This window comes from Mobula hypostoma, chromosome 7 (assembly GCF_963921235.1).
Source record: "Mobula hypostoma chromosome 7, sMobHyp1.1, whole genome shotgun sequence".
In the NCBI taxonomy this organism is placed as follows: domain Eukaryota; kingdom Metazoa; phylum Chordata; class Chondrichthyes; order Myliobatiformes; family Myliobatidae; genus Mobula; species Mobula hypostoma.
This window is the reverse complement of record NC_086103.1, coordinates 179946635-179962762: the sequence shown is the minus strand read 5'-3', so window position 1 is coordinate 179962762 and position 16128 is coordinate 179946635. Positions and strand designations below refer to the sequence as shown.

Genomic DNA, 16128 nt, shown 5'->3' with positions numbered 1-16128 from the left:
CCTTACTCTGTAGCCATACTGTCAAACAGTACAGAAACAGGCCTTTCAGCCCAAATCATGCACATCAATCAAAAGGTCTATGTATCAGTCCAGTATCTTCTAAATGTAGTTGTTGTTGCACTCACCTCATCCACTTATCCTGGCAGCTCATTCCATATGCTGACCACCCTCTTGGTGAAAATATTGCCTAACGTGTTCTTATTAAATCTCTCCCCTCTCACCCCAAACCCATGCTGTGCATATGTATATTTCAAACCCATACATAAGCCCAGAGCATAGAATGCTCTGGACCCGCTGAGTTCCTCCAGTACTTGTGTGTGTTTCTCTGGATTTGCAGCAGCTGCTGAATCTCTTGTATTTATGCCAAGCTATGGTGCTCCACTTCCCTATTCTCTACCCCTGGGGAAAAAGGATTCTTGCTTTAGTATTCATGAAGTCAAATATATTGTGTGCAGTTTTATCAGTATTGCAGATTTCTTCTGACACCTTCAGAGACTGTGTACACAACCCAAATTTTTTACCATCTTTAGAAGCAGTGAATAGCTGAACATTTTCAGGCCCCGTCACTCTCTACCTTTGCTTGGAATTCTTTATAAAATGATCTCCCAGATTTCTACTGGATTGATGTCAATATTAGCATCTTCATTTAAAATTAAGGTCTGACCAGATATCAGTGAAGACAATTACTACTGGCTTCCCCAATGGTTGTTGGTAAAGGCAGCACAAAGTTGGTCCAAAATTTGATCTATTTTTGATGGTCATTTAGCTTCTCTGGATGTCAGTGTAATTTATATTTTTTTATTGGCATTAAATCCCTACAATGGGTGGAAGATGGGGGTGGGGGGGATGTGCTTCATAACCACATCAAATGGTGCATTGACCCAAATGTTGGGTGATTCCAGGACCGGGGACATAGCCTCAGAAGAGAGGGTTGTCCATTTAGAACATCGATAAAGAAGAATTTCTTTAGCCAGGGGTGGTGAATCTGTGGAATTCATTGTCACAAATGGCTGTGGAGACCATGTCATTGGGTATATTTAAATTGGAGGTTGGTAGGTTCTTGATTGATAGGGCATCAAAGCATATGGGAGAAGACAGGGGAATGGAGTTCGGAGGGATAATATGGCAGAGCAGACTTGATGAGTTGAATGGCCTAATTCTATTCCTGTATCTTATGGACCTCATAAAACAATCTGCAATCCCCTCCTGGAATGTAAAGTCATATATTTGTACAGCCTGGAAAATGGCCCTTTTGTGTATTCATATACATACTGAACAAAATTATATTCAAAATAAACCTATTTCCCACCACTTGGCCCATTTTCCTCTTAAACTCTTGTCACCCATATACCTGTACACATACTTCTAACCACCACCTTTAGAAGGCGGTCCTTATACTGCAGCTACCACTCATTGTTATTTTGATAAGTTGCCCCCTAGGTTCTCATTAATCAGAATCAGAATCAGATTTATTATCACCAGCATGTGACGTGAAATTTGTTAACTTAGCAGCAGCAGTTCAATGCAATACATAATCTAGCAGAGAGAGAGAGAGAAAAAAAATAAAACGTAATAAATTAACAAGTAAATCAATTGCTTATATTGAATAGATTATTAAAAAATGTGCAAAAGCCGAAATACTGTATATTAAAAAAGTGAGGTAGTGTCCAAAGCTTCAAAGTCCATTCACCAAAGGCTTGGACAATTGCAACATAACCTCCAGCTTCTGTATTTAGTGGATAAAGATTCAACGTTTTGGACCGAGACCCTTCATCAGGCCCTGATGAAGGGTCTCGGCCCAAAATATCGACTGTGTATTCATTTCCATACACGTTGCTGATCTGCTAGGTTCCTCCAGCATTTTTATGTGTGTTGCTCTGGATTTCCAGCATCTGCAGAATCTCTTGTGTTCCATATTTAGTGTTGATTGATGAAAGCCAGAATACTGAAAGTTGCCTTCACTGCTTTTTCTATCTCTGACTCCATTTTAAGAGAATTATGCGTCAGTATTCTAAACTCCCTCTCTCCTGTAGCAGTACCTTTTTATTAATGATCATTTTTATTGATGGTCTATCAAGATCATTTAATCAATTAATCTTTTTTATAAATGATTTAAAGAGTTTTAATTATTTCTAGAATTTCCTGCATTGTCATCCCAGTCACTTAGCTCGCCAAATCTCATTTTAATTGAAAATAGTAGTCAAAAAGTTTTGCAAATAGGGATTTGTGTTATTGTGCGTGTTTTGCTGTTTGCATGCCCTTGCGTTCAGTGTGCAAGTTCCCTTTTGATTTATAGAAGATAAAACAGTACAGCAATGGACAGGTCATTCAGCCCAGGATCTTTTCATTGTAGTTTGATCCTTGATGAGGAGAAGCTTTGATAGATCTGCGTGTTGGCATTTGGTATTGTAAATTCCTTGAAGAGTTCAGCTATAGTATCAGAGTTGTTTGTTTTTTAAAGGAATGATCAACAAGAATGATAGCAAGATGTGATGTTATTTGTTGTTATTTGTGGTGTCAAAGAGAAACTTCATTCTTATTGATTCCATGCCAGCCAACTATGTTTTTATTAATGATCTATCAAGATCATTTAATCATCAATTAATCTTTTTATTAATGATTTAAAGAGTTTTGATTATTTCTAGAATTTCCTGCATTGTCATTCCAGTCATTTAGCTCGCCAAATCTCATTTTAATTGAAAATAGTAGAAAAAAGTTTTGCAAATAGGGATTTGTGTTATTGTGTGTGTTTTGCTGTTTGCATGCCAGACATTCGATAGATTTAAATCTCTCAGACGCCTTGTGTGCAGCCAACTTGACTTAGACAAGTAAAGAAAATTTGAAAGAGAAATTTGTGCCAGGTTGCTGCCTTAATGTGTGGAGGTGGATACAAGATCGTAGATTTTGATTTGTACAACACCACAGCATTGCCAACTTATGAAACAATATAAAGGTAAATTATTACTTTCGAAAAGAAAATTTAAACTGAAACTTGAGGCAACTTAGAGTCATAGCACAGAAACAGGCCCTTCGGCTTGTTAGTCCATGCCAAACAATTAATCTGATTAAGTCCATTGACCTGCACCCAGACCATAGACCTCCAAATCCCTCCCATTCATGTACCTATCTAAATTTCTCTTAAATGTTGAAATTCAGCCTGCATCCACCACTTCTACTTGCAGCTGTTACGAGCCCACAGTTTCTTATGATAACTTACATTAAAGGCAAAGATAATGTAATTGCTGATTGTCTTTCTAGATGTTAAGCTTGCAATGTATTTTTAATAGTGGAGTAGAATCTGGTATTTGTAAACGCTTCTGCAATATGTTATATGATTACCATACATGTATTGTTTCACATTGTGTAGCTTGCAGTTAAAATTTTGCTCTTGCTGATCAAAATTTTCCTTTGGGGGGTGGGAAGTGTTAAGAACCCACAGGTTTCGTTTACTGTGGACTGTCACTTTAAGAGCACCTAAGTGAGGTGGGACTATGATGTTGTTCTCTGACTGACTTGCAGCTTCTTTAACTTTAAAACAAGGACACAGACCACAGACAGTCACGGTCAGAAGTCAGTTGAGAGAGCGAAACAGAGAGACAGAGAGAGGGAAAGGGAGGGAGGGAAAGGAGACTAGCTGCTGAAACTTCAGCTGGTCACTGCAATGGTTTGAAACTCTTTTAAGCCCAAAAGATTGGGTTAAATATTGGCACAAGGTGCACAACGAATGTGGGACTGTCACTTCATATAATCCAAAGGAGTGGATTTTGTTTGGGATATCCTGTGGAGACCACTTAAGTGTTAACCCTTGCCTGGGTATGTTGTGTGGCAACCCCTTGAAGATGATATCCCTGTGACAGATCACTTTCGCTGATAATTCATATGTGGATTTGGAACGACTTGATGGACAAGATCTACAGCGACTGTTATCTCGTTTTACCATTGTGGAATCTGTGGAATACTTTCATTTACCTGTGGAATTTGATGTAACCACTTTTTCTCTATGTTTCACCCTGGAGTACAAATATCTCTCTCCTATCATTCATTCCGTGGATGAACTGAACTTTCCTACTTTACCATCTCAAGACTCTAAGCTTTGTTTCCCCAAGCTTAACTTAGTTTGGGAGCTATATCACACACATATATACACATAACGCTGTTAACATTTGTTTATCTTGGTTAAGTTACGATATTATAAGTAGATACTAATAAAGATAGTGGTTTTAACAATAAAACCCGACTCAGAGTGAAATCCCTTGCTGCTGGTTTATTTCTAAAACGTTACAGTTCATAACACAGTTCATTCCACACTCTCAGCACCCTCTCAATGAAGAAGTTCCCCGTCATGTTGCCTTTAAAAAATCTTATCCTTCGCCCTTAACCCATGAGGGGATGATGAAGGCATTGATTGTGTGGATAGCCAGAGGCTTTTTCCCAGGGCTGAAATGACTAACACGAGGGGGCATAGTTTTAAGGTGGTGGAAATAGGTACCGAGGGGATGTCAGGGTTAAGTTTTTCACACAGAGAGTGGTGGGTGTGTGGATTGCACTGCCAGCGATGGTGGTGGAGGCGGATTCAATAGGGTCTTTTAAGAGCCTCTTAGATAGGTACATGGAGCTTAGAAAAATAGAGGCTATCTGCTAGGGGAATTCTAGGCAGTCTCTAGAGTGGGTTACATGGTCGGTACAACATTGTGAGCTGAAGGGCCTGTAATGTGCTGTAAATTTCTATGTTCTATGTTTACCCCATGACATCTAGTTTTAGTCTTACTCAACCTCAGTGGAAAAAACCTGCTTGCATGTATCCTGTCTATATCCCTCATAATTTTGTGTACCTCTATCAAAGCTCCTCTCCTTCTCTTAAACTCCAGAGAATAAAGTCCTAAATCTACTACTCAACCTGTTCCTATAACTCAAGTCCTAGCAACACCCTTGCAAATTTTCTCTGCACTCTTTCAATCTTATTGACACCTTCCCTGTAGGTAGGTGACCAGAACTGCACATGATACTGCAAATTAAGTCTCAGTAAGGTCTTATAAAACTTCAGCATAGCATCCTAACTTCTGTACTCAGTACTCTGAAAGTCAAGCCAGCACAGGTTGTGTGTGTTGCATTGGACCTATACTATGAATGGTAGAGCACTAGAGAGTGGAATGGAACAGAGGGACTTTGAAGCACAAGTCCATAATTCATTGAAAGCGATGTCACAGGTAGACAAGTGATGAAAAGAGCATTTAACATGCTGGCCTATTCTCAGTACATTGAGTCTGGGAGTTTGAACATTATATTGCAGATATATAACTCCTTGCTGAGGTCGCACTGGGTCAGTTTTGGTTACCTTGTTACAGGAAAGACCTGGTTAAACTGGAAAGTGTGCAGAAAAGTGCCAGGACTAGAGGCCTGATTTATAGGGAGAGGTCGGCTATGCTGGGTCTTTACTCTTTTGCATGTAGAAGATTGAGGGGCAACTTTATAAAAGTATTTATAAGTATGAGATGTGTAGATTAAGAGAAGAGTAACAGTCTTTATCCCAGGGTAGGTGAGATCTAAACTAAGGTGCGAGGAGAAATATTCAAAAAGGACTTGAGGGGCAATTTTTTAAATTTGGGGTGGTGAATACATAGAATGAACTGCCAGAGGAAGTGGTTCAGGCAGGTACAATAATGTCATTTAAAAGCACTTGGATAAGTATGTAGAGGGGCTGAGTTTAGAGGGATAAGCACCAAACACAGGACATTGAGACTACCTGGATGCACTCATTGGGCTGAAGAGCTTGTGTCCATGCTGTATGCTCTGTGACTGACAGCATCTTAGTTGAGGGACATTGCACAAGAAGATTAATCATACCATCATGTCTCTGGTGATGTTAGCCTTTGAACTGGTGTTATGAGTTTGAATGCAATCTGTATAAACCATTGGCTTTATACAGCATCCAACTACAATTGTGAATTCCATTTGTTTCGAAGTGCTTTGTAAACCCTCTTGCATGAAAAAGAAAATGCTTATTTCAAATGTTGCCGAGTGTTATTGCGAGGGGGAAAGTCTTGCTTATTAAGATGGATGGTGTGACTACAATACATCTGCCAAAATTTCTCACAGACCCTCTTTCAAAAGAAACTATTTAATATAAATGGGTAATTAGATTGCAAGTGCTAATTCAAACAATATGGTGGCAAATGAATAGGCTCTATTATTCTCAACAAGAAAACTGGTATGGTTTAGTACTTGGTATTGTTGATGTGGGGGTTGGGATGGAAGAAGGAATACGTATGTGAAGAAGAGAGGAATGTTCTGCTGAGATACGATGGTTGAAGGTGTCAGCCCTGCATTTTGCTATGAACGTGCTGAAGATAAAAGGAGTTTGGTGGGAGGGTGGGCAGATGTAAAAGAGAAAAAACAAAGTTCAGACAAATTACCGGTATTGAAACACCGATGCCTGAGAACAGATAAGCCTACAAAAAGTGATGGATGCAGCACTTCTAGAGGAGAGCTGCCATAAGAAAGCAGCTTTCATCATCAAGGACCTGCACCATCCAGGCCACACTCTCCTCGCTACTGCCACTGGGAAGGAGTTACAGGAGCCGAAGGTCCCATTCCACCAGGTACAAGAATATTTATTACCCTGCAACCATCAGGTTCCTGAGCCAGCGTGAATATCCTCAACTCTGAACTGAATTCACAATCTATGGACAACTGTATGATGTCTACAGCTCATGTTCTCAATGTTTTTTATTCATTTATTGCTTTTTTTTTGTATTCGCACAGCTTGCCCTCTTTTGCAGATTGATTGTCTGTTAGTCTTTGTATGTGGTGTTTTACTGGTACTGTTGTATTTCTTTCTTCTATTGTGAATGCCTGCAAGAAAATGAATATCAGTGTAGTATATATTGCCGTATATGTACATTGGTAATAAATTCAATCTTAAACTTTGAATTACTTGGTACCCTCTGCCAAATAACAATTTGCAGTTATTCCAAGACTGGAAGGAATTGAGAAGTTTAAACCTGGGAAATTAAATGAGGGAATTAAATGCAGCATCTCCAAGTTTGCGGATGACACGAAGCTGGGTGGCAGTGTTAGTTGTGAGGAGGATGCTAAGACGATGCAGGGTGACTTGGATAGGTTGGGTGAGTGGGCAAATTCATGGCAGATGCAATTTAATGTGGATAAATGTGAAGTTATCCACTTTGGTGGCAAAAATAGGAAAACAGATTATTATCTGAATGGTGGCCGATTAGGAAAAGGGGAGGTGCAACGAGACCTGGGTGTCATTATACACCAGTCATTGAAAGTGGGCATGCAGGTACAGCAGGCAGTGAAAAAGGCGAATGGTATGCTGGCGTTCATAGCAAGAGGATTTGAGTACAGGAGCAGGGAGGTACTACTGCAGTTGTACAAGGCCTTGGTGAGACCACACCTGGAGTATTGTGTGCAGTTTTGGTCCCCTAATCTGAGGAAAGACATCCTTGCCATAGAGGGAGTACAAAGAAGGTTCACCAGATTGATTCCTGGGATGGCAGGACTTTCATATGAAGAAAGACTGGATGAACTGGGCTTGTACTCGTTGGAATTTAGAAGATTGAGGGGGGATCTGATTGAAACGTATAAGATCCTAAATGGATTGGACAGGCTAGATGCAGGAAGATTGTTCCTGATGTTGGGGAAGTCCAGAACGAGGGGCCACAGTTTGAGGATAGAGGGGAAGCCTTTTAGGACCGAGATTAGGAAAAACTTCTTCACACAGAGAGTGGTGAATCTGTGGAATTCTCTGCCACAGGAAACAGTTGAGGCCAGTTCATTGGCTATATTTAAGAGGGAGTTAGATATGGCCCTTGTGGCTACGGGGGTCAGGGGGTATGGAGGGAAGGCTGGGGCGGGGTTCTGAGTTGGAGGATCAGCCGTGATCATAATAAATGGCGGTGCAGGCTCGAAGGGCCGAATGGCCTACTCCTGCACCTATTTTCTATGTTTTCTATGTTTCTATGAAATGTTGCTTCATGGAAAGGCTATAGTGCAGGGGTTTTCCAACCTGGAGTCCATGGATCCCTCGTTTAATGGTAAGGGTTCATGGCATTATAAAGGTTGGGAACTTCTGCTCCAGGGATATTATGCTGACAGTTCACTTGAAATCCTGATTCATTTTTTTCAGACAGACACTATGCTGATGTTTGACAGGTAGCCAAAATGAATTGGCTCTTTTAATGGGGAAACATCTTGTAATCAGTATGAAAGTTTAATAAAATCTTGCTTGGCGAGTGGCATTTTAAAGTCATTCCCACATGCTCGTCTGCGTGACCCTACCCTTTGCAAAGATGGGTCTTTAAAAATAAGAGTTGAGTGTCCATGTTTTTGTGACACAAGCTAGTGTGGTAAGGGAGGTAATACCTGTTATTTAGGCCTTAACCTTTTTACTATGGGAGTAAAATACAGTGGTCCTAGAAAGTTTGTGAGCCTTTTTAGACTTTACTCTGTTTCTGCATAAATATGACCTAAAATGTGATCAGACCTTCATCTGTCCTAAATCTAGATAAAGAGATAATTAAATAAATAACACAAAAAATTATACTTGTTCATTTATTTATTGAGAAAAGTGATCCAATATCACGTGTATTTGTTGGAAAAAATGTGAACCTTTACTTTCAGTAACTGGTGGGATCCCCTTGCACAGCAATAATATCAACCAAACATTTCTAGTAACTGTTGTCTCAGTCCTGCACATCAGCTTAGAGGAATTTTAGGCCATTCCTCTTACATACTGCTCCAACTGTTGGATGTCGATAGGCTTCCTTGCTTGAACTACTTGCTTCAGGTCCTTCCACAACAGCTCTGTAGGATTAAGTTCAGGACTTTGACCCATCTATTCCAACACATGAACTTTCTCCTTTTTAAACCATTCTGCTGTTGACTTACTCTTGTCTTTGGAATCATGGTCTTGTTGCATTATCTAACTTCTATTAAGCTTCAGGTGACAGACTGCTACCTTAACATTCTCCTGTAAAATGTCTTGATATAATTTTGAATTCATTGTTTCCTTAATATTTGCAAGCTGTCCAGGCCCTGAGGCAGCAAAGCAGCCCCAAACCATGATGCTCCTTCCACCACACTTCACAGTTGGGGTGCGGTTTTAGTGTTGGTGTGCAGTGCCCTTTTTCCTCCAAATATAGCAATGTGCATTTCTGCCAAAAAGTTCAACTTTTCTTTCGTCTGTCCAGAGAACATTGTCCCAGAAGCATTGTAGAACATCCAGATGGTCTTTTGCAAACTTGAGACGTGCAACAATGGTTTTTCTGGAGAGCAGTGGTTTCCTCTGTGATGGCCTTCCATGAACACCATTCTTGTTCAGTGTTTTTCTTATAGTGGGCGCACACGCACAGACTTTAGCAGGTTCTAGAGATTTCTGCAGATGTTTTGCTGTTACTCTTAGGTTCTTTTTCACCACCTTCAGCACTGCACATTGTGGTCTTGGTGTGATCTTTGCAGGATGCCATTCCTCGAGAGAGTAGCAATAGTACTGAGTTTCCTCCATTTGTGGACAATTTCTCTTACTGTGGACTGATGAACACTCAGATCTTTAGAAGTACACTTGTTGTCTTTTTGTAGTTGCAGTTGTAAATCTAGTCAGCTCCATTTTGGGTACTAGCCTACAAAGTACCCAGAACATCTTTAGGGAGCGGTGTCTCAGAAAGGCAGCATCCGTTATTAAGGACCTCCTGCACCCAGGGCATGCCCTTTTCTCACTGTTACCATTTGGAAGGAGGTACAGAAGCCCGAAGGCACACACACAGCGATTCAGGAACAGCCTGTCCCCCTCTGTCATCCAATTCCTGAATGGCCATTGAAGCTTTGGACACTACCTCATTTTTTTTTAAATATACAGTATTTCTGTTGTTGCACATTTTTAAAAATCTATTCAATATACGTAATTGATTTACTTGTTTATTTATTATGTTTTATTTAATTTATTTTTATTTTTTCTCTCTGCTAGATTATATATTGCATTGAACTGCTGCTGCTAAGTTAACAAATTTCACGTCACATGCTGGTGATAGTAAACCTGATTCTGATTCTGATTCTGAGATGTAGCTTCATGCATCTCTACAATTCTTCTTCTAAGGTCCTCTGAAAGCTGCTTTGATTGAGGCATGGTGTACATAAACAGATCTTTCTTGAGAAAAGCAGGCTCTGACTATGTGTGCCTTTTTTATATAGGGCAAGGCACTTCTACAACCCACACCTCCAATCTCATCTCATTGATTGGAACACCGGACTTCAAATAGCTTTTGTTGAAGGCATCTCAGAAATTCACATAGTTTTTCCAACAAATGCATGTAATATTAGATCATTTTCCTCAATAAATGAACCAGTGTAGTGCTTTTTTCTGTTATTTATTTAATTGGGTTCTGTCTAGTTTTTGGATTTTCGTGCAGATCCGATCACATTTTAGGTCATATTTATGCAGAAATAGACAAAATTCTACAGGGTTCACAAACTTTCTAGCTCCACTGTAAGATTGAATTTGGCAGAATTACAAAAGGCTAAAGCTAAATAACATTGTCAAAATCTTTTCTGATAAATGAACATTTATGAAGCTATTTATTTTAAACAACTTAATTTCTTAATCATTTTTTTTTCTTGTTTCAGCTGTCGGAATAGGGTCGTGGTGCTTCCACATGACATTGAAATATGAAATGCAGGTGAGCAGTTCCAAAACTATGCAATATTAATTTAAATTTAAGCTTTAATTGCTGACAGCCTTGCTGATCTAACTTATTTGGACATTTGTGGTCTAGACCATAAGGCATAGGAGCAGAGACGACCGTCGAGATTGCTCTGCCATTCCATCATGGCTTATTTGTTATCCCTCTCAACCCCATTCTCTTGACTTCTGCCCTTAACCTTTGACACTCTTATTAATCAAGAGCCTATCCACCTCCACTTTAAATATACCCAGTGGCTTGGCCTCTGGAGCTGTCTGTGGCAATGAATTCCACAGAATCACTACTACCTTCTGGCAAAAGAAATTTCTTCTCTCATCAATTCTAAAGGGATGTCCTTCTATCCTGAGGTTGTGCCTTCTGGTTTCAAGATTCTTCCACTGCAGGAAACATATTCCCTGCATCCACTCTAGGCCTTTCAATATTAAATAGGTTTCAATGAGATCCTCCCTTTATCCTTTTATATGCAGATGAGATGAACAAGCTTCCAGTTACAATCAAACTTAATGGTGATCGGAAGAAATTACAAGGATATATTGTAGTTTTCGTCATCTGAATCTTAAATTTGATCAGAATGTCAATTTAAACTTAAGTCCCTATACTTTAAAAAAAAAATGGCCAATACTAATTCAGAACAGATTCAGAAGCATCTGTTGTTGGTTTTGCTTGTATTGTAATGGTGTCATTAAGAAATCATGGTGGATGTTCGCCAGTATTAGAAGATAGTCCCACTGATGTGGTCATAAATATAATCTCAATATAGTTGGATGCATGCAGCCAAGTCTTAGTTCTAAGACTCTCATTCCATAATTCGTGTGTGCTCTCTCTTCTGTACAAGCATGCTTGTTCCTTTTAACATGACGTCACCCCCTTTTGGTATAGTGCTAGCATTTATCTGAAAATACCCCCAAAACATTCTCCCGTCCCGAGCCCAGCACATAGGTGTAATTATGTAGGTGTAATTTTGACACACCTCTATAAATGTGTTGTTGAGTGTGTATAACTGGTTGCATCACAGTCTAGTGTGATGCAACCAGTGCCTTTGAATGGAAAACCTTACAAAAAGTAGTGGATAAGATCCAGTCTATCACATGTAAAGCCCTCCCCACCATTGAGCACATCTACACAAAACATTGTTGCAGGAAAGCAGCATTCATCATCAGGAGTCCCATCCCCACCATCCAGGCCATGCTCTCTTCTTGCTGCTGCCGTACAGGAGCCTCAGAACTCACAAGACCAGGTTCAGGATCAGTTATTACCCCTCAACCATCAGGCTCTTGAACCAGAGGGATAACTTCAGCTGACTTCATTCTCCCATCATTGATCTATTCCCACCATCTATGGAGTCACTTTCAAGGACTCTTCATCTCATGTTCTCGATATTTATTGCTTGCTTGCTTGCTTGCTTGCCTATTTATTTATTTATTTATTTATTTGTTTGTTTATTAATTATTGTAAGGTATGAATCTGTTTCTTTTAGAGCAATGACCCCCCCCACAGCTCTAATTATTTATCTCTTTTCTGCACATGCACTGTTGTCTCTATGTACATATTGTTCTCCCTATCTCTGTATCTCATTGCAATGTGAATACACAGGCTACAGCCCTCTCCCACGTGTGTGCTTTTATTTAATTGATATGTAGTTGTGTACAGACACAACAAATTGGCAATGAGTAGGAACCTGAATGTCAGAAAATATCACAAACTGCACCGACAGTTACGGGACAGAACAGCAAGAGTTAAACAGCACGAGAAAGCCGAAGATCCCATGAGTAATAGTGAAAAACGCGCTGAATTTAAAGTGAAAGTAATGTGGGAATGGCCTCAGTTGGGAAAGTTGACGGATTTGAGAGCACTAATGAAGGCTGGGAGTCACATATCAAGAGAGTTCAACTGTATTGCAACACGAACAACATGGAGGAGTAAAAGAAAGCCCCTGCACTTAGCTTAATGGGTGTAGTGACGTACAGTCTCTTACGCAACCTATTAACTCTTGAAAAGCCAGCAAGCAAGATATTCGATGAAATTGTTACAATTAAAAAAAAATCATTTGCACCTAAACCGTTGGCAATAGCTGAGAGATTTACATTTTTTGGAAGGAACCAGTCTAAAGATAAAAGCATTTCTGAATACATTGCAGAACTGCACAAACTTTCCCAGTTCTGTGACTTTAGAGATGGGCTTTCTGATACATTAAGGCTTGTATGTGGCATGCAAAGTCAAAGCACTCAAAGGACACTAGCATCTGAAAGATACTTAACCTTAGAACGGGCATTGAACATTGCAATATCGTTAAAGACTGCAGCAAAGGATGCAGTAGAACTACATAAAACGAGGTTAGAATGTGAAATGCACAAAGTGTCCCTGAATGGTGCAAAACATCAAATATGTTATCAATGTGGCAAATCTTCCCATGATGCAAATGACTATTGGTTTAAAGAAAAATTCTGCAGAATCTGTCACAGACAAGGTCACACAGAGAGAATATGCAAGGTAGACAGAAAGCACGGCCAAGTAAAAAGTCTCAAACACAGAACTAGGCAAATGCATAAAGTAACCGAATGTAAAACAGAATCGGACAACACAGAGTCTGACAAAGGCCTAGAACTGCATAGTATAACTGAGGCAGGTCACAAAATCAGCTGGATCACAACAGATGTGTCTGGTGTAAAACTGAAAATGGAACTGGTCAGCTTTGTCCATAATTCTAAAGGCTGACTACAATAGACTGCTTTCTAAGATACCATTAGAGAAGACCTCATTGATGCTCAAGACTTACATAGGTGAAAAAAGTGTTTCCCAAAGACAAACTGAAAGTAAGTGTGATGTATGGAGGCCAGACACAGCAGTTGGAGCTTTATGTATTGAAAAATGGCGGGCCAGCACTTTTTGGATGTGAATGATTGAGAAACTAGCAATCAATCAAAGCTCTTAGTGTGATATCAATAGGCAATGGCAGCCCAAATGATAGCACTAACCAGTGGCTTAATGCTTCTCAGAAGGTGTTTGAGAAGGGATTGGTAAACTCAAAGGCATGAAGGTCAGAATTGAACTGGATGAAACTGCAATACCAAGATTCCATAAAATGCATCTATTGCCTTATGCGCTACATACTAAAGTGGATACTGAACTGCAGAGCTTGGAGGCATCTGGAATTCTGTCCAAGGTTGAGTGGTATGATTGGGCCACATCCGTTGTCCTGGTGATCAAAAAAGGGAAGGCTGGCATCATTCGCATATAGGGATTTCAAGGTGAGCATCAACCTAGTGCTGCAAACTGTGCAATATCCTCTGCCACAAATAGGAGACATTTTTGCATCTTTGGCAGGTGGGGTGAGGTTTTCAATAATTGGCTTGTCTCAAATATAATTGCAAATGAAGATTGAGAAGTCAAGGAGGACGTTCATCACAATGAACACTCACAAGGGACTTCTCCAGAATAATCATCTCATCTTTGGTGTTGCATCAACTCCAGCAATTTGGCAAAGGACAATGGAACAGGTACTCCAAACATCCCAGGAACAGCATGTTACCTTAATGACATCATCATGACTATCAAAAATGATGAAGAGAACCTCCAGAACCTTGGTAAAGTGCTTATTAGGCTGAGTGAGTATGGTCTGCGTGCAAAGAGAGAGAACGCGAGTTTTTCAAGAATGAAATCTCATCTTGTGAACGTATCATTGATAAGCATGGCTTACATAGGTCAGAAGAGAAGACTGAAGCAGCACTACAGGCACCCAAACCGGTAAATGTGTCAGGTCATACCAGGGCCATGTAAGCTCCTACCACCAGTTTCTCTCAAACATTGCAAGAGTGCTGCATCCATTGAACACACTGTTACAGACAGGAGCAAAGTGGGAATAGTCAGAAAGATGCAAAAAAGCATTCAAGAAAACAAAGAGACTAATAACATGCAATGAACTGCTCACCTATTATGACCCATCCCTGTCCATCAGACTGGCATGCGATGCATCCCTTATGGGTAATTGACGAGTGCAGAACGCAACTAAGCTTAGATCGACTGAGAGGTCCTTGGCCTAGTATGAGGAATAAACAAGTTCCACCACTTCCTCTATGAACATGAGTTTATGCTAGTGATAGATCACCAGCCCTTTGTGTCCATTTTCAATCCCATGTAAGGAATTCCAGTGATGACTGCGATCTGGTTACAATGTTGGGCACATTTCCTAGGAGCCCACTCTTATGGCATGGAATTCAAGATAACCAAGCAACACAGCAATGCTGATGCCTTGTCACGTCTTCCACTATTGGCAACTGAAGAAGAAAAGTCTTCATGTGACCCAGCAAAAGTGTTCTACACCACATTGGCGGACCATTTGCCGATAACAAATTCCAAGATACAAAGGGAAACAAGGAATGACTTGACATTGTCAGTAGTCTATGAAATCACCATGCAAGGATGGCCAGTTCATGGTAACTCTGTTTCCAGAGTTCTCAGCGAGACAAGACAAACTGTCAGTATGTCAAAGAACGCTGATGTGTCAATCTCGTGTTGTGGTTCCCTCTAAACTGCACACCAGAGTGTTAGAAAATTTGCTCCAGGACACCTGGGTACAGTCAAGATGAAGAGTTTCTATGGTGGCTGGGAATAGATAAATAGATTGAAAACTTGGCCAGAAGCTGTTTGGAATGCCAAAAAGTTCAAAATGCACCCCCAGAGGCAGCATTACACCTGTGGGAGTGGTCAACTTCACCAATGCAAAGAGTACTTATTGATCTTGTTGAGTCATTCATGTTTCTGATTGCTGTGGTTGTTCATTCAAAGTGGTCGGAGGTTATACCAATGAAGTCAATCAGCTCAGTAAAGACTGTGCTTTGAGGACCATCTTCGCCAGGAGTGGCTTACCAGAACAAATTGTGAGTGACAATGAACCACAATACATGTCAGAAGAATTCCAACTGTTCGTGAAGAAAAATGGCATCAGACATTTCAAGTCAGCTCCTCACCACCCAGCAATGAATAGGTTAGCTGAACCTTTATCCAAACCTTCAAGAAGCCTATTCAAGCAATGGTCAAGGAGGGCATTTCTCTACAGCACAAGGTGGAATACTTCCATCTTATGTACCGGAACTCTGTTCATGTGATGACAAATCAAACACCTGCAATGCTGTTCATGAACAGGAGTCTGAGATCTTGCCTAGACCTCCTGAAACCAGATCTAAGGAGGGAAGGGCAGAATGGACAGTTCAGCCAGTTGCCTATTCAGCTTTGAGATTGGACAGGAAGTCCCAGCACATGATTACTGAGAAGGCAAGGAGACACCTGGTAGGATAGCTACAAGAATTGGATCACTGATGTGCACAGTGGATGTTGGAGACCAGACATGAAGACATTATGCGGACCAGATACTGGATGTTCAGCCAAAGAACACATCTGAGTTAATTGCATCCAA

The 16128-nt window shown here is 40.3% G+C and overlaps 1 protein-coding gene across 1 annotated transcript in view; it reads left to right on the top strand.

Annotated features, from left to right (window-relative positions):
- Positions 1-16128, top strand: part of acer3 (alkaline ceramidase 3) — a 306286-nt gene that overhangs the window by 106041 nt on the left and 184117 nt on the right. The window contains exon 3 of the mRNA XM_063054646.1: positions 10639-10691. Within this exon, the coding sequence (XP_062910716.1) occupies positions 10639-10691 (53 nt within the window). The remainder of the gene's footprint in view (positions 1-10638; positions 10692-16128) is intronic.